At 45.6% G+C, this 19752-nt stretch overlaps 1 protein-coding gene across 2 annotated transcripts in view; it reads left to right on the top strand.

Annotated features, from left to right (window-relative positions):
• The window catches only part of LOC129857680 (protein FAM53B-like), a 45866-nt gene that overhangs the window by 20186 nt on the left and 5928 nt on the right, over window positions 1-19752 (top strand). For both annotated transcript variants that reach the window (XM_055926174.1, XM_055926165.1), the window contains 3 exons: window positions 7498-7755; window positions 8407-8461; window positions 10527-11371. In XM_055926174.1, the coding sequence (XP_055782149.1) occupies window positions 7675-7755; window positions 8407-8461; window positions 10527-11371 (981 nt within the window). In that variant the 5' untranslated portion in view covers window positions 7498-7674. The remainder of the gene's footprint in view (window positions 1-7497; window positions 7756-8406; window positions 8462-10526; window positions 11372-19752) is intronic.

Below are 19752 nucleotides of genomic sequence, written 5' to 3' on the forward strand. Positions count from 1 at the left end.
AGTGTGTACGTGTGTGTATGCCTACGTGTGTGTGTGTTTGTTTGATATGTCAGCGCCCTGGAAACCTTTCTCAAGAAAGGTGTGTCTTCTCTGTTTTGTTTTTCAGTTTGTCACAGGACTGGGTTGTCATGGTCACTGCTCTTCTTTCAGAGAAAAATAAATGAATGGTCTTTAAAACTGCTCATAGAGATAAAGACAGTTTTTACTTGTGTAGAAGCTCATGGTCACTGTTGTTAAAGAAATGTAATTTAGAATTGACTTGGAAGGCCAATATCAACCGCAGTAACTGCACATCAAATCAGATGTTGTCAAGTAAAAAGCTGAGTGAATGAGAGCTGCTTTGTTTATGTTCTCACCAGGCTCCTGTTGCATGATGGGGTGGTGTTTGGGACAAAGTGTCCAGTTAATGGGTGCTGGGCTGATGGTCGGAGGGCGGCTTGGTATGCAGTGACCTCTCCAGACCCGTTTTACGACCTCATCCTCAACACGAGAAAGGGCTGACCCAGCATTAACTCTTCATGCCCACACAGACGCTACTTGAGACTTTCACAAGAGAATGGTAGTTCTCCTTCTCTCCCAGTGGGCCTGAAAACGCCACCTGATGAGGAAGAATAATTTTTGTAACACCTTTTAAGCCACTATAACTCTAATATAGTCAATAGTGTGTCTTTTGTCATAATAAAAGCATGCCATCTTATTAAATCTCCCGAAATACTTGAGTATGCAGATAATGGAGAGAGAGAGAGAGAGAGATTTTAAAACACAATACAACCACACATGTGGATAATGCATTTACAAACATCGAGGATGATACAAAAAAGTTAGAAAACTTGTTTCCATTGTGGTCCTCTTAAATGGTTAAACATTTTACAATCTTCAACATACTAGGCCTAGGCTCCACAGTAGACATAGCCTACTAGCCATACTTTGGTTGCGCATATAACACAAAACAAAGAACAGGATAACATTGTCATAGCCCAGGGGATACTCAACTCTTACCCTATGACAGGGTTCCCAACTGGCGACCCACGGTTGATTTTATTTGGCCCACAAAGTAATGAGCAAAAAAATATATACATATACATTTTAATTTTAAAATTGTTGGACATAAAAAACTGTAAAAACACCATCGAATCAGCTCCAATAGATTTTTATTTGGAAATCTGTTCCCACGCACAATAGAGAGATATGTGATCGTATACAAATGTAAGCAAGGTTTGAAATTATGATGTTTTAGTCAAATATTATATCTGTTTGGGCTTTTTGTGGTCCATTTGCAGTCTACAAATGATTTGTAATTATGTTCCGGCCCCCTGACCATCCGCTCAAGAAAATAATCGTCCCACAGCTAAATCTATTTGATGATCCCTGCCTCACGAGGTCCGGAACCAGCTGGTTTTCTGTTCTACCTGATAATTAATTGCACACACCTGGTGTCCCAGGTCTAAATCCCTGATTGAAAAAATGCAGTGGAACTGGCTTTGAGGTCCAGAGTTGAGTTTGAGGGTCCTAGAGCATTACATACACACATTACATATATCTATTTGTTATTTTTCTTTGTCTCACCCTCTCATCAACCACAAGTTGCAGAGGTCATTGATGCGATGTGTTTGTTTATTTCAACATAACTGATCAAAGCTGTGACACTAGACGCACTCCTCACAAGTTTACCGTAACCACATCCAATCAGTAATGGACACTAAACACTGTGCCACAGAACCTTACAGTGCCCCATATTGTCACCCCAGGTGCCCATTCATGTGCCTGTGCAGAATCAGCCTGGGCATGGTGCCATTACCAGTACTGCCCTTTCAAATCCTTCTCTGTAATCGACCATTGAGAGCCAAGAGGCCTGTGCCCAGACCCAACTTCTATAATGAAGAAGAATCTGGTTAGAATTACTGTTAGGTACATACATCCCCTATGGAATTGGATCATTTAGATTTAGATTTTTTCCCTCTAGGGATATATAAATATAATTATTATTGACATTTAATATGATCCTTTTTGGGCCTAAACTTGAATTGGAGCCAAAGATTCTGCCATCTGCTGCAGTATAATTTACTCAGATATTAAACATGATTTAACAAGCATGGAACCATGGTTAAAATGTTACACGAGGCAACTGTAAGTTGAAGATGTACCACAGAAATGTGCCAATGTAGAACTACTAGGGTTTTGAGATTCCTCAAGTTCATTAAGCGAATAAAGGAGAAGGGGGTAGCTGGTGCCTAATATGGCGACCGGAGTGTGGGCGAGTGGGTATGTCAAAAGGAAAGTAGTGGGTGTGTGGAAAGCACTCTGCTATATGTTCGAACGGTTTGTTTAAGCTGTTTTGTTTTGTTTCTTACCATGCACCTACTGTATATTGAGCTACCATACCGTGAGAGTTTGGACTTCTTTTTTGAAGCCAGAGAATGAGTCTGAGTTGTATTTCACACTTAGTTTTGCACAAATAATTGTTACATTTCAGTTATGAAACGGACTGTTTATTTGTTAATAAAAGTACTGATGATGGGTGTACTGTAGCTTCATGTGTTGTATACGTGTGCCTACTGTGACAGTCACCCTGATATTGGCTACGAGGTAACTACTTTGCACGCCGTCGTCAGATAGTAGTGCTTGGCAAGCGTGTGCGAAGGGCACTGTGTCCCGGTGTTGTTGCCGTTCATTCCATCCCCATTGAGTAGTAGACCATACTGTATGTATCAAGGTGACATCTAGATGGTTATCAATATAATTTATTTCTTGTGTAGGTTGCTAACCTACTTGAAATAGGTAGGCGGCAGGTAGCCCAGCGGTTAAAAGCGTTGGGCCAGTCGCTCTGGATAAGAGCGTCAACTAAATGACTAAAGTGTAAATAAAATAATTTGAAGAACTAAGTTGCCAAGTTAGTTACCGTCGGCGACATGACCATGATATAGCAGCCCATGAGTAGGAAGCACCTCAGGTTGACAGGCAAGTCAATACAGCACTGGTCGCCGGCTAATTGACTCGTCGTGCAGCCCAATCAGCCACGCAAAACGATCTTGAGTGGCAACAAATCTGCTCAATCAGCTGATTCACTTTCCATACAACCACTCCTTTCAACACACCCACTTGCCCATATTCCGGTCACCATATTGGGCTATAGCTACCCATACTTGAAATAAAATGTGAGCATTGACCAGTAGGCCCAATGTGTCCTAGTTCTGCATCATGTGGAATTGGATCACATGGCTCCAGAAGGTAATTCTCATTGTGTTTTCCCTCTCCCATGACCCCTCGTTGACACCTAGGCTACACACATGCCCCCTCTAGACTCATGACGCCCAGTCCTATTCTGCCACCCCCTCTAGCCTTACGAGGCCCAGTCCTGTTCCGCCACCCCCTCTAGCCTCACGAAGCCCAGTCCTGTTCCGCCAGCCCCACTAGCCTCATGAGGCCCAGTCCTGCTCTGCCACCCCCTCTAGCCTCACGAGGCCCAGTCCTGCTCTGCCACCCCCTCTAGCCTCACGAGGCCCAGTCCTGCTCCGCCACCCCCTCTAGCCTCACCAGCCCAGTCCTGCTCTGCCACCCCCTCTAGCCTCACGAAGCCCAGTCCTGTTCCGCCACCCCCTCTAGCCTCACGAGGCCCAGTCCTGCTCTGCCACCCCCTCTAGCCTCACGAGGCCCAGTCCTGCTCCGCCACCCCCTCTAGTCTCACGAGGCCCAGTCCTGCACCGTCACCCCCTCTAGCCTCACGAAGCCCAGTCCTGCTCCGCCACCCCCTCTACACTCACGAGGCCCAGTCCTGCTCCGCCACCCCCTCTAGCCTCACGAAGCCCAGTCCTGCTCCGCTACCCCCTCTACACTCACGAGGCCCAGTCCTGCTCCGCTACCCCCTCTACACTCACGAGGCCCAGTCCTGCTCCGCTACCCCCTCTACACTCACGAGGCCCAGTCCTGCTCCGCTACCCCCTCTAGCCTCACGAGGCCCAGTCCTGCTCCGCTACCCCCTCTAGCCTCACGAGGCCCAGTCCTGCTCCGCTACCCCCTCTACACTCACGAGGCCCAGTCCTGCTCCGCTACCCCCTCTAGCCTCACGAGGCCCAGTCCTGCTCCGCCACCCCCTCTAGTCTCACGAGACCCAGTCCTGCTTCGCCACACCCTCTAGTCTCACGAGACCCAGTCCTGCTTCGCCACACCCTCTACACTCACGAGGCCCAGTCCTGCTCCGCCACCCCCTCTAGTCTCACGAGACCCAGTCCTGCTCCACCGCCCCCTCTAACATCAAGAGGCCCAGTCCTCCTCCACTGACTCCCAGGGATACATGGAGATAATGGGAATCATATGCCGGCAGTGGGCCTGCATGGGCTAGGCTGGCCCACATTAAACATTAGGAGGCTACATGCCGTCATGGGGCCAGAGAGGAGAGCAGAGCCATTGGTCTCTTTGGCCCCTGTGGGTGGAGGACAGCCTCTGGGACCCGTGAAGCCCTCCTTATGTCACCTCCTTTGTTTCCCCACAGTTGGCAAGCACATTACCCCTTTCTTTGTCATGTAGTATATCAATGCAATCTCACTGCCCAGTACTTTCTATCCTCTCCAACTGGCCCCATCATTTTTTAAATCATCAACCCTTTACATTTTCTCTCTACCATATCTTAAGGATAACCCAGAGTGGTCATGGGTTTAGCTGAGGAGCTCTGAAGGCTGTGGTAGCTGTGTCTGTTGGCCCACAGTAGAATCTGAAAGTAGACAGTAGGCTGTTGATTGGAGGAACAGGCCTGGCCCTCTCTAATCAGCTGTTTTACAGCGAGTGGTCGGGACAACCCCAAGGTCACTGCAGTGATTACTATTCCTGATATAGCCTAGCTCTGTCTGTCTGGGGGATTCAACTATATTGTTTTGGATTAGCTCCCTAGTGTTGTGAGTTAAACATTTTGTAGAGGAGGACTCAGTAAATACTACAGAGTGAGCCTGTGGTGTACTCTGTATGTGGTGGCCAAGCCCAGTGTGCTGTATGTGTTTAGGCCCGTCTCTCTCAGGGCCCTGCTGCCTGCCAAACAGACACACACAAGGAGCAATCCTGCTGTCCTCCTCGCCCTGCGCCTGGGGACACACTGTTGTGGTTTGATAGAAAAAGGTCATCCTTGGCGTGCTCACACACGTGTGCCCACATCAAATCAAACTTTATTTGTCACATGCGCCGAATACAACAAGTGTAAACCTTAACGTGAAATGCTTACTTACAAGCCCTTAACCAACAGTGCTGTTCAAGAAGAGTTAAGAAAATATTTACCAAATAAACTAAAGTTTAGCAAAGCTCTTCGCTGTGCTTCAAGCCTATCAACTCGCTCTGAGACTTGGAGTAGTTATTTCCCTTGCTCTGCATGGGTAACGCTGCTTCGAGGGTGGCTGTTGTCGTTGTGTTCCTGGTTCGAGCCCAGGTAGGAGCGAGGAGAGGGATGGAAGCTATACTGTTACACTGGCAATACTAAAGTGCCTATAAGAACATCCAATAGTCAAAGGTTAATGAAATACAAATGGTATAGAGAGAAATAGTCCTATATTTCCTATAATAACTACAACCTAAAACTTCTTACCTGGGAATATTGAAGACTCATGTTAAAAGGAACCACCAGCTTTCATATGTTCTCATGTTCTGAGCAAGGAACTTAAACGTTAGCTTTCTTACATGGCACATATTGCACTTTTACTTTCTTCTCCAACACTTTGTTTTTGCATTATTTAAACCAAATTGAACATTTTTCATTATTTATTTAAGGCTAAATTGATTTTATTGATGTATTATATTAGGTTAAAATAAGTGTTCATTCAGTATTGTTGTAATCGTCATTATTACAAATATATATATAAAAATCGGCCGATTAATCGGTATCGGCTTTTTTTGTCCTCCAATAATCGGTATCGGTATGGGCGTTGAAAAATCATAATCGGTCGACCTCTAGTTAGGACATGTACTTTGTGCATGATACAAGTAATTTTTCCAACAATTGTTTACAGACAGATTATTTCACTCATCATTCACTATATCACAATTCCAGTGGGTCAGAAGTTTACATACACTAAGTTGACTGTGCCTTTAAACAGCTTGGAAAATTCCTTAAAATTATGTCATGGCTTTAGAAGCTTCTGATAGGCTAAGTGACATCATTTGAGTCAATTGGAAGTGTACCTGTGGATGTATATCAAGGCCTACCTTCAAACTCAGTGCCTTTTTGCTTGACATCATGGGAAAATCAAAAGAAATCAGCCAAGACCTCAGAAAAGAATTGTAGACCTCCACAAGTCTGCTTCATCCTTGGGAGCAATTTCCAAACGCCTGAAGTTACCACGTTCATCTGTACAAACAATAGTACACAAGTATAAACACCATGGGACCACACAGCCGTTATACCGCTTAGGAAGGAGACGCGTCTCCTAGAGATGAACATACTTTGGTGCGAAAAGTGCAAATCAATCCCAGAACAACAGCAAAGAACCTTGTGAAGATGCTGGAGGAAACAGGTACAAAAGTATCTATATCCACAGTAAAACGAGTCCTATATCGACATAACCTGAAAGGCCACTCAGCAAGGAAGAAGCCACTACTCCAGAACTGCCATAAAAAGCAAGACTATGGTTTGCAACTGCACATGGGGACAAAGATCGTACTTTTTGGAGAAATGTCCTCTGGTCTGGTGAAACAAAAATAGAACTGTTTGGCCATAATGACCATCGTTATGTTTGGAGGAAAAAGGGTAATGCTTGCAAGCCGAAGAACACCATCCCAACCGTGAAGCACGGGGGTGGCAGCATCATGTTGTGGGAGTGCTTTGCTGCAGGAGGGACTGGTGCACTTCACAAAATAGATGGCATCATGAGGTAGGACAATTATTTGGATATATTGAAGCAATATCTCAAGACATCAGTCAGGAAGTTAAAGCTTGGTCGCAAATGGGTCTTCCAAATGGACAATGACCCCAAGCATACTTCCAAAGTTGTGGTAAAATGGCTTAAGGACAACAAAGTCAAGGTATTGGAGTGGCCATCACAAAGCCCTGACCTCAATCCTATAGAAAATGTGTGGGCTGAACTGAAAAAGCGTGTGCGAGCAAGGGTCCTACAAACCTGACTCAGTTACACCAGCTCTGTCAGGAGGAATGTGCCAAAATTCACCCAACTTATTGTGGGAAGCTTGTGGAAGAATATCCAAAACATTTGACCTAAGTTAAACAATTTAAAGGCAATGCTACCAAATACTAATTGAGTGTGTGTAAACTTCTGACCCACTGGAAATGTGATGAAAGAAATCAAATCTGAAATAAATCATTCTCTACTATTAATCTGACATTTCACAATCTTAAAATAAAGTGTTGATCCTAACTGACCTAAGACAGGGAATGTTTACTCGGATTAAATGTCAGGAATTGTGAATGTAAATGTATTTGGCTAAGGTGTATGTAAACTTCCAACTTCAACTGTATGTGTGTTTGTGCTCACCACATCTCTCTTTCTGTCTGTTTTTGCACAGGGATGGCTGAAGAGTGAGAGACGCTCCCCTACCACCCGAGGACACTCTGCCGATGGAAGGTGGTCATTTGCCCATCCAACCTGCCCAAAAGACTGTCTCCCCTCCGCCCTCAACTAAGATGGCTTTCCACGGCCTTCTCCTGCACTGGAATGGACTGGAGCAGAGCTGCGCCGTACCATGGTGATCATTTTCTCAAAAACACTGGAAAAGAAGAAGGGTGTCGATGATGTAAGGTCCAAAGACACTGAATTGCTGCTGGTGAGTAAAACTCTGCTAGACCTATAACTAAAGCACTGTAACAAGTACCTTACAGGTGCGTCTCTCTCTCAACTGACCTTGGAAACATGAGACTTGGGTTCTCTTTTGGCTTCTTTACAATACATCCTATTGTAGTTTTTGGCAGGTTGCTCGCCATCAAGGTCTTAAATTCATTTATATGGCCTCTAGGTTGGCCCTTCTAAATAAATGTTATATTATTCTACCTCAGCAGTCGATGACATTAAAGGGCTGATTTTCAAATCAAGCAATTTGGGTGAAAAGACTTCAACTAAAATTAAGCCCATTTGAGCAGTTGTACCTCTTTATAGCCCCCAGTGTGTACTGTGAGGTGTCTAGCTGTGCTGTCATAACACTGTTTTGTTGTGACGATGCACCTAAGGTGTCTCCCAGCAATGTTAATGACTCCGTCCCTTTGCCCTATTTCTCTATGAGCTTGACTGCACCACCCTGTTTGTTCTCTTTTCTGAATTGTTCTGTACGTTCTAGGACAAACAGGGATTGTGTGTGTGTGTGTGTGTTTGTGTGTGTGATGCTTGGAGAGTTATGTACGGACATGTTTAGAGTGTGATAAATGAGCCTAGTCTAAGCCATGTCCTCTTTGTCTGTTTCCCTCCATCTGTCCATCAACAGCGTAAGCACGGCACCATGAGCAGAGGGACTACCCTCTTCTCCTGTGGCACTGTGGGTGAGTGCATCCATCCCTCAGACTATGGCCTTCGCTCTGTTATCCTCACCATTAAGTTTCTTACCGTCTTGTATCAGGCTTTATCTTCATTTTCTTTGTGTTGTTCACCAGCTTTATGTCTTGTTATAAGCTCCCCTCCTCTTTTAACTATTTCTGCTGATCCCCTTCTGTCACTCTCTTTCTGTCTCACTTCTCTCTTTTACCATCTGTCTCTCGCCTCCCTCTCATGCCCAGTGTGCACTTGCCTTCACACAGAGCTGTGCACTGCACTCATTGGACTTAAAAGTAATTGAATTGTTGTGTTGCCTTTGTCATTGACTTCCTTGGCTCAGCGAATATCACACTCCTTAACCCCCCCCCATGTTTAAAGACAAGCTACTGTAAATAAGAGTCCCTTTGGACTCGCCCCGTCATCTGTCCCATGTACCGGAGAGCGGGGGAAGCCAAAGGGATACACATTGCATATATCCTACAACTACTATATCTGATACAGCTGACATAAGACATTGTATGCTATTAAATGGCTTTTGCTGGGATTGCAGTCCTTTGCTGAACACATTTTTCACTGGGCGAGGTAATTTCTTTTAGATGCTTTCTCCTATTGTCATTTTGTATTCTTGACATTCTTGTCAGGTCATGTCGTAGCCCCCGTCCATTGTTCTTTGGGACTGAAACAAAGCCTTCCGCCCACCAAGTAAGGGCAAAAATGGAGAGAAGCATTTGAAGGGATGGATTTGGACAGAGATGAGCCCCCGGTTGCCAATTGGGAATCAATAGAGATCTGTGCTAGCTTTGAGATCAGTAGCGGCTACGTTAGCCAGAACCAGTGTGGTATTTTGCCCACTGGACTGTCATATTCTTCCTTTGTGCCTGTGATGAATAATGTTGGCATATTCATTTGTCAAGTTCTGTCTGAATTTAAACCAATCAAGTCAGGCTGCATTTCTGTCATTGTTGGAGGAAGCCACCCACCCGGACTAAGACATATTCTCCAGTCAGAGGACTTTTGGAAGTTCTCCTTCAGTCTAAACTTGTCTTCACTTAACTTTTCAGTTGGAGAAACCCCCATCAAGAGTAAAACAAGTGGCACAACATTGTCCGGTTCATAGACCTGAAAGTCAGTGTTTGTTATGTGACTGGTACTGTTGTTGGCCAAACATCACCGTGCCACTGTTGCCCTTAGGCCTCTACGTGCCAATTTTTGTTAACTAAGCGTTCTGTGACAACTGTAGTGCTATATAAAAAATGTGAGTAATTAATGACGTATGTTGCCATTTGACATTTACATGTCTCGTAGAGGCTGCCAGGTTGCTTGTAGAATCTTGTAATACCAATAATCTCAGACTATTTCCCTGCCAGCCATAATGCAACTGTTGATCTAGAGCAAGCAGCTCTGTTTCAGATAATGTACTGTCAAGAAGTGCAGCTTGGGTTGAACCAATCCCCTGTCAATAGCTGTCTTTTACTATCCTGTCCTAAACCACCTTTACTGCGAATCTAGACCTTGAGTGATGTGCTCCATCTCTCTCTCTAGAGTTCCTACAGATGTGGCGATACTCACCAGGAAACACTTTACTGTCTTACTAACCAAGAGCTGCTACTGCTTACTGTCTATTGCTTACTGTCTGAGTGTGCGTGTGCATGCATGTGTGATTATTTACTGGGTTGATCATCCTAACGTGAAGCCCAACTCGCATACGTGAAGAAGATGCACACTGCACATTGAACCTCACCCTGGAAGCTTAGCCCTTCTTTCCCTGTCGTTTATTGTGTCACTTAAAGCTGCACTTTATCTTGACATAGCCTCTGTAGAGGAGATAAAGTGGGATTTCCAAAACTCCATGAGATGGCAAATAGTAGCTTATGTTGCCAGAGGGGGAGAAGTGAAATAGGAGGACCATTGAGTTTTTTTGATAGTAATGATTTCAAATTAGGCCCCTGATACAAGCTTCCCATCTGTTATGTCCTGATTTATATACCCACTTCAAAAGTACATTATGTCAAATTAGATGATATATAAAGTATAAAACATAACATGTATTTATTGTGTGTCCTTGTGTTCCAGAGGCAGACAGGTGGCTAGACCTGCGCAGAGGCTGTGCCATCCAGCCAGGGACCCCCTGCCAGTCCGGCGCCAGTCTGGAGAGCCTGTGGGACGTTCTTCCCGAGGAGTGTCAGCAGAGTAGCCGGGTCTGGGGCCGTGAGGTGGGCACCGCCACCGCCATCACCAGCCTCATTCGAGACCTCAACCTGGGCGATGCCAAGCTGGCAGCCACCCAGTCCCTGGCCCTCGCCACCTCCACCACGGCGCCCCCTAGCAAGCGCCAGTGCCGCTCACTCTCACTGTCCTTCTCCGAAGCGTTTGGGAGCTGCAGGTCGTCATGGAGACCTCAGGGGTCGCGAGTGTGGACGGCGGTGGAGAAGAGGAGGTGCCACAGCGGGGGGAGTGTGCAGCGCTGCTCTGGAGGAAGTGGAATAGGAGGTGGTGGAAGTTTTTTGGGGGTTAATTTTCCTGCCATGCAGCGGAGCTCCAGTTTCAGCCTGCCATCCCGCTCCAACAACCCCACAGAAGGCACCCTGGAGCTTCCCTGCTTCAACCAGCACCTGCCCCTTCACCCCCTGTTCACTGCCTCCCCTACCTCCCCCCCGTACCACCACTCTCTCAGGCCCCTCTCCTTGTCCCATGAGCAGATCAGCCTGCCAGACCACCACAGAGAAGGGGCCAGCTCACCGGACTGCAACCCACAGCTGGGGAGACGTGCTGGGCAGACAGCAGGGGGGACTGGGGGGCTGTCGCGGAGCAAGTCCCATCCCTGCGTCCTGAACGATAAGAAGATTGGTATGAAGCGCAGGAGACCAGAGGATGCTCAGGAACCCCGGCCCTCCCTGGACCTGGCCAAGATGACCCAGGTTAGTAACCGTGGACACACACACACCCCTCAATAGTCTGCCAAGAGTGTCTGGCAATGCCAAATTACTGAAAGGCAACTTTAGATCAAAACATATTAGTGGAATCCGATTATGTTATGATGACTGAGACATTTCACAGAGCTTAATCGGTATTTTCTCATCTTGATTAAGAGTAGATCAAATGAAGATCTTACGAAGGGCATATATCACACCACACAAGTTGAAAAACATGAAACAAAGCCTTTCAGACTTGTTGGGATGGCTGGGGTGAGGTCGGTACACTAATGCATCTGTTCTGCAAATGTCCAGCTGTCAAAAGATTCTGGACTGAGTTAGTTGATATGTTGTCTGAAATCTTGAATGTATGTATCCCACTGTTTCCTGTAGTGTACCTACTAGGGAGTAGGGTAATATCCAACCTAGTACCACGCTACGCATCAGTACTCTGGCCCAACTATCAGTCAAACAGACAATACTTAGGAATTGGAAAGTGTGTAAACCTCAGTGTTTCAGCATGGACAGCATTGGTTAATGGACTTCTTGGACTATGGAACGAGCAGCCTTCAAGACTATGACAATGGACTAGATGGTCTCTGGGACACTATCAGAACACATGTAAACCATAGAACAGGGGTATTCAACTCTTACCCTACGAGGTCCGGAGCCTACTGGTTTAAATCAGTCCCTGATTAGAGAGGAACAATGAAACAACGCAGTGGAACTGGCTCCGAGGTCCAGAGATGAGTTTGAAGGCCATAGAACATAACCTAAATAAATCAAGTTGTAGACGGCATGTGTGCTGGTCCTGATGATTGCGTGTGCGCTTGCTTCCATGCCCGCCCGGGTGTCCATTGGGGCTTGGTTCTTCCCGTCCTTGGAAAATCCCTTTGGGCAGGGGGCGGGGGCATCACCCTGCTGGCAGTTCGGAGCGGGTGGGGGTGATGCACCCACTGATGAGAGCAGCCGTTTGTATTAAGACACCTTAACTCAATTGTTTTGTGTACTGTAAAAAAAAATATATAGCTCAACTTTCATCCAAGTCTTTAAACTCTTTAATACCTTTAATAACCTGAATACATAAGGTGAGATCAGGCCAAACAAAATTACCAACAAAGGAATACTTCTCTTCAGAGATGGGGAACGTTCAAGAGCTCTTCAAACATAATTTGGCTTCCTTCTTTGTGTCTGATCTGGGGGATTAAATCAGGCTGTATTAAGTTTTCTGGGTCGATGGTTTGTAGTGTGGAGGGTAAATGTTTTCAAGTCTCCCCTTTGGGAAATGCCGTTAACTAAGGAGCATTCCTTGTGTTTGGTCATGCTTCGCACTGCCATGCTCTAGCACACTTGGCGCCGGTTATCATTTCATTGACTCTGTTGGGTAAACACACAATGCAAAAGTTGAACCCACACAGTCCATTTCCCTCTTCCTCCCTCCCTCCGTCACTATATCCCTCCCTCCAGTGGTTGACCGTGGGGGAGGGAGATTTGATTAATGATCAGGCTATTTAGTCACACAGGTTTTTATTTTTAGCTGGATCACATTATGCCTGGCCTGGAGGAGGCTTGTTTGTGCTTGTGGAAATCCAGAGGAAGTCGTGGAACTGCTCTGAGATTACTACTTGATGGCTTCATGTAGAATCGATGGATAGGATCATGGATATAGTCTAATTTTGCACATGAATCAGATGTTGAATGCAGCCAATTATGATGATACAGCACTATATGCAGTCCCACTTAACTTTCCTACAGTGACACCACACTTGCCTGGCTCACTTAGCTCTATCCCTCTGACGAAGGCGTCTCCCTTGAGAATGTGCTGAGATTGCATAGTTTGGAATTAAATCCAGTACATATAGTGCTCCTCCAGGACTAGCACAGTGTAAACACTGATGTAGCTAGCTGATATCATAACTTTGGGCCTCTCCTTCCTCCTCAACCCTGCCAGGGTTGGATCAACAAGTGTTCAGTAATGGAGCCTAGCATGTTTCCTGTGTCCATGCCAGCCACTAAAACCAAGGGCATTTTCGTTATCCGCACCAGTTACCTTCGCTCTCTGGAATGCCCAAATGGCTCACAGGCTATTATTTTCGCATGGATGGTACCAATAATGAATGGAGGCTAGTTTTTTATTATTTCGTTTTTGTTTGTGGTTGGGATTGCTCGACTGCGCTTTAGCACTGTGTGAGGAGGACTGATGAGATCGGGTGGTGCGGGTTTGAGCAGTGTTTTCAGCCACCACACACGCATGAAACCAGATATGCACTTACCAATTTACTCTCTCACAGCACAGAATACTGTAGGTCACGAAAGCACACTGACACATACACACATTGTCACAGATGCACACACCCAAACTCAGTCACTCTTGATCAATCTCAGTCCTGTTGAGTATAGTATGGCTTAGGTAAGGTATTGAGTCTGACTCAGTACTATAAACCTGGCTGCAGTAGTGATACACAAGCAGAAACAGTCTGTATATAGCACTGCAAATGTACGGTAGCTCTATATAACCGTACTGTATGTATGAAACTAGGAATATGGTTCTATGTGTACTGATTATTGCTTTGGAACTTCTGTAATGCCGGCTTAGGGGTGAGGGGTTTGCCAGACGCAAAAGGGTGCGCTTCCTGTGTACTAACAAATGCACAAACAGGAAGTACCCGTGACGCACTCCATAGAGAAATAGTCCTCTGAATTGAAGGCTGTTACAGGACTGTTTTGCTAGTGCTGACTGGAATATGTTTCGGGACTCCGCCGATAGCATCGACGAGCTAACCACCTCCGCCTTGGGCTTCATCAGGAAATGCATCGCCGACGTTGTCCCCACAGCTGCTTCCCCAATCAAAAGTCCTGGATTAACACAGAGGTACACGCTAAACTAAAGGACAGGGCTACCACACATAGAGCTATCTCAGCCAACACAGAGGCTACGGCTGAGGAAACGAACTGTTTTCCATGGTGCATTCTCAGAGCATGCACTGACCAGCTTGCAGGCATCTTCACGTAATTTTCAACCTCTCTGTAATCCCCACGTCTCAAGTTGACCACCATCATTCATGTTCCCAAGAACTGTAAGGCTACCTGCCACAATGACTACTGCCCTCTAAAGGGATTTGAAAGTCATGGCATACATCACCTCCATCATTCCAGACACCCTAAACCAACTCCAATTTGCATTCCACCCCAACAGATCTACAGACAATGCAATCTCAATTGCACTCCACACTGCCCTCTCCCACCAGGACAAGAGGAATACCTATGTGAGAATCCTGTTAATCGATTACAGCTCAGCATTCAACACCATAGTGCCCTCCAAGCTCATCACCAAACCCGGGAGCCTGGGACTGAACACCTCCCTCTGCAACTGAATCCTGGACTTCTTGATGGGCCGACCCCAGGTGGACAAAGTAGGCGACAACACCTCCGCCATGCTGACCCTCAACATGGGGCCCCCCACACACAACTCCAACTCCATCATCAAGTTTGCTGACTACACGAAAGTGGTAGGCCTGATCACCAACAGCGATGAGACAGCCTACAGGGAGGAGGTCAGAGAACTGGTAGTGTGGTGCCGGGACAACAACCTCTTCCTCAACTTCAGCAAGACCAAGGAGCTGATCGTGGACTACAGAAAACAGTGGGGGTGCACACCCCGTCCACATCAACAGGGCCGCAGTGGAGAGAGCTTCAAGTTCCTCGGTGTACACATCACTGATGACTTAACATGGTCCTTTCACACCAGAACAGTCTTGAAGAAGGCACGGAATCGCCTCTTCTCCCTTAGGAGGCTGAAATGATTTGGCATGGCCCCTCAGATCCTCAGAAACTTTTACAGCTGACCCATTGAGAACATACTGACTGGTTGTATCAATTTCTTGTATGGCAACTGCACCGCTCGGAACTGGAAGGCCCTACAGCGGGCAGTGGGGACGGCCCAGCACATCACTTGGGGTGAGCTCCCAGCCATCCAGGACGAACATGCCAGGCGGTATCTGAGAAAGGCCAGAAAAATTGTCAAAGACTCCAGCCACCCGAGACATGGACTGTTTTTCATGCTCCCGGTCTGCGGTTGTGAGGCCGGTTGGACGTACTGCCAAATATTCTAAAATGACATGGAGATGGCTTATGATAGAGAAATGAACATTAAATTCTCAGGCAACATCCTCTGGGGGACATCCCTGCAGTCAGCATGCCAATTGCAATCTCCCTCAAAACTTGAGACATTTGTGGCATTGTGTTGTGTGACAAAACTGCAACTGCACATTTAGAGTGGCCTTTTATTGTCACAAGCACAAGTTACACCTGTGTAATGATCATGCTGTTTAATCATCTTCTTGATATGCCACACTGTCAGGTGGATGGATTATATTGGCAAAGGAGAAATGCTCATTGACAGGGATGTAAACAAATTTGTGCACAACATTTTAGAGAAGCTTTTTGTGCTTATGGAACATTTCTGGGATGTTTTATTTCAGCTCATGAAACATGGGGCCAAAACTTTACATTTTGTGTTTATATTTTAGTTGATTGTATATATCACTATTAGTATATCCTACTACCAGTCACTTTATATGTAAAACCACCTAAACCACTCCAATACCCCTGCACATCGAATAAGGTACTGGCACTGACGTGTATCTACTCACATTCTTGTGTTTCTTTAACTCACATTGTAGATCTTGTGTTTTTAAATGTTTTTAATTATATTATCTATGGTATTATTAAAATTGCATTTTTGGGAAAGAGCTCTCAAGGTAAGAATTTCACTGTACTGTTTTACACCTATTGTGCACGTGGTGAGTAAACTTTCAATCTTAAACTTTGGTCTTCGGATGAGGACAGATGAGGAGTATTAACTGCTGGTTGGAAAAGGAAATGAGAAGGTGGAAATTTGAGGCTGGTTACAGCCTGTGTTCTGCCTGGCATCTAGAGAGAATTACTAGAAAGGAGAGAATGTTGGGAACAGATGAGATTTTACGAATTGTTGCTGGAATTCTGTACTCTCTAATCCAAGTAGGATTGGTGGGGGAATCATTTTATTTTCTGTTAATTGAGATGTTAATTTGCCATTTCACTCTGTTCAAGTTTATTGACATTTGACTTGTTAGTGTGGAGAGCAAATCCGATTGACTTTAACGAGCATAATTGCATGGGAATGTGATTGCCCAATTCTCTCAGGCTGTTTTTACATGTGAAAAGTGATTCAAAAGACGAAATCCATCCTCAATCACTATGGGTGTGTATGCATATGTCCTGAAGGTGAGAATTAGATGTGAATGCTTCTTCACGTATGAGTTAGGCCTCACCTTAGAATAATTAACCCAGTGAATAACCACACACACACACACACGACTGTGTAGAGAAACTAGGTGTGAGGTGTCAGGACTATTGCATAATAGCCTAGGTCTCCCATGGATTGTTAACTCCATTGGTCCCATGCTTTGCACAGTGAAAAAGCTGAAATTCACTACTTTCATTCATCTGCTTGCTCTGATCTCATATTTAGCATCACATTGAAGTGTTTTACTATTTTCTTTTCAGCACAACCAGGGCTATAAGTTAAAACCACGTTGACATAAACAGCTGCTTTTATGAGTTTTATTGACAAATGTCAATAAACAAATATGGCCCGCCAAGCATAAACCTGATAAAACATTTTGGGGTGAAAATACTGTAAGTACAGAAATTGTTTGCTGATGTAAAAAAAGGGCTTTGTAAATACATTTGATTTGGTTTGCTCAGTGGGAAATGAATATCCAACTAGTCAGTGACAACTGTGTAGTTTGGAGTTTGTGACAGCAACTATGTGAGTTTATTACAGTATCATAGACATTATGTCCTGGTGTTTCCTATAATATTCTATGTAAAATAACTTCTTACCTTCTAACGACCCTTGTGCGGCTTGTGAGAGTGTAAACAGCAGTTCCGACTGTTTACATAAGACAAGGCATTGCACATTTTTTTTACTTGCGAAATACTGCACCTAACACCTCAGATGTAAAATTGTGCAACTAAAACATCCTCGGCCAAAACGTCAAAAAGAATTACCGATTTCTTGAGTTATCTTAGATTAAATAGGCTTCAGTGTCTCATGGGGGACAAACATAATTAACCAAAATCTGAATCCGTCAGGAAACACACCAAGACTGAAATAAATTTTTTTGAATGAGCAACAGAAAAACATACGTGCCAATCGCCGTGTTCAGTAGCTCTTTAAATGTGTGGCGGCATTTAGCCTAGTGGATAAGGGCACTGGACCAGTAACCAAAAGGTTGCAAGCTATTACAGACTACAAAGGGAAGCACAGCCGTGAGCTGCCCAGTGACACGAGCCTACCAGACGAGCTGAATCACTTCTATGCTCGCTTCGAGGCAAGCAACACTGAGGCATGCATGAGAGCATCAGCTGTTCCGGACGACTGTGCGATCACGCTCTCTGTAGCCGACGTGAGTAAGACCTTTAAACAGGTCAACATTCACAAGGCTGCGAGGCCAGACGGATTACCAAGACGTGTGCTCCGGGCATGTGCTGACCAACTGGTAGCTGTCTTCACTGACATTTTCAACATGTCCCTGATTGAGTCTGTAATACCAACATGTTTCAAGCAGACCACCATTGTCCCTGTGCCCAAGAACACGAAGGCAACCTGCCTAAATGACTACAGACACGTAGCACTCACGTCCGTAGCCATGAAGTGATTTGAAAGGATGGTAATGGCTCACATCAACACCATTATCCCAGAAACCCTAGACCCACTTCAATTTGCATACCGCCCAAACAGATCCACAGATGAAACAATCTCTATTGCACTCCACACTGCCCTTTCCCACATGGACAAAAGGAACACCTACGTGAGAATGCTATTCATTGACTGCAGCTCAGTGATCAACACCGTAGTACCCCCAGGTGGTGAGGGTAGGTAGCAACACATCTGCCACACTGAAACCTCAACACTGGAGCCCCTCAGGGGTGAGTGCTCAGTCCCCTCCTGTACTCCCTGTTCACCCACAACTGCATGGCCAGGCACGACTCCAACACCATCATTAAGTTTGCAGACGACACAACAGGCCTGATCACCGACAATGACGAGACAGCCTATAGGGAGGAGGTCAGAGACCTGGCTGGGTGGTGCCAGAATAACAACCTATCCCTTAACGTAACCAAGACTAAGGAGATGATTGTGGACAACAGGAAAAGGAGGACCGAGTACGCTCCCATTCTCATCAATGGGGCTGCAGTGGAGCAGGTCGAGAGCTTCAAGTTCCTTGGTGTCCACATCAACAAACTAGAATGGTCCAAACACACCAAGACAGTCGTGAAGAGGACACGACTATTCCCCCTCAGGAAACTAAAGATTTGGCATGGGTCCTCAAAAGCTTCCACAGCTGCAATATCGAGAGCATCCTGACTAGTTGCATCACTGCCTGGTATGGCAATTGCTCGGCCTCCGACCACAGGGCACTACAGGGTGTAGAGCATATGGTCCAGTACATCACTGGGGCTAAGCTGCCTTCCATCCAGGACCTCTACACCAGGCAGTGTCAGAGGAAGGCCCTGAAAATTGTCAAAGACCCCAGCCACCCCAGTCATACAGTCTCTACTACCGCATGGCAAGCGGTACCGGAGTGCCAAGTCTAGGACAAAAAGGCTTCTCAACAGTTTTTACCCCTAAGCCATAAGACTCCTGAAGAGGTAATCAAATGGCTACCTGGACTATTTGCATTGTGTGCCATGCCCCCCCCCAACCCCTCTCTTTACGCTGCCGCTACTCTCTGTTTATCGTATATGCATAGTCACTTTAACTATACATTCATGTACACACTACCTCAATTGGCCCGACCAACCAGTGCCCCCGCACATTGGCTAACCGGGCTATCTGCATTGTGTCCTGCCACCCACCACCCGCCAACCCCTCTTTTACGCTACTGCTACTCTCTGTTTATCATATATGCATAGTCACTTTAACCATATGTACATACTACCTCAATCAACCCGACTAACCGGTGCCTGTATATAGCTACTGTTATAGCCTCGCTACTGTTATTTTTCACTCTTTTTTTATTGTTGTTTTTATTTCTTTACTTACCCATTGTTCACCTAATACCATTTTTGCACTGTTGGTTAGAGCCTGAAGTAAGCATTTCACTGTAAGTTCTACACCTGTTTGTATTCGGCGCACGTGACAAATAAACTTTGACTTGATTTGAACCGTTTAGAAATCACTTTTCGTACATAGTCCCCCCATTTTAGGGGACCAGAAGTATTGGGACAAATTCACATATGTGTATTAAAGTAGTCAGTACTTCGTCCCATATTCCTAGCACTTCAAGCTTGTGACTCTACAAATTGTTGGATGCATTTGCAGTTTGTACGAGGGTGCA

The sequence above is a fragment of the Salvelinus fontinalis genome, chromosome 1, assembly GCF_029448725.1.
Source record: "Salvelinus fontinalis isolate EN_2023a chromosome 1, ASM2944872v1, whole genome shotgun sequence".
Lineage (NCBI taxonomy): Eukaryota > Metazoa > Chordata > Actinopteri > Salmoniformes > Salmonidae > Salvelinus > Salvelinus fontinalis.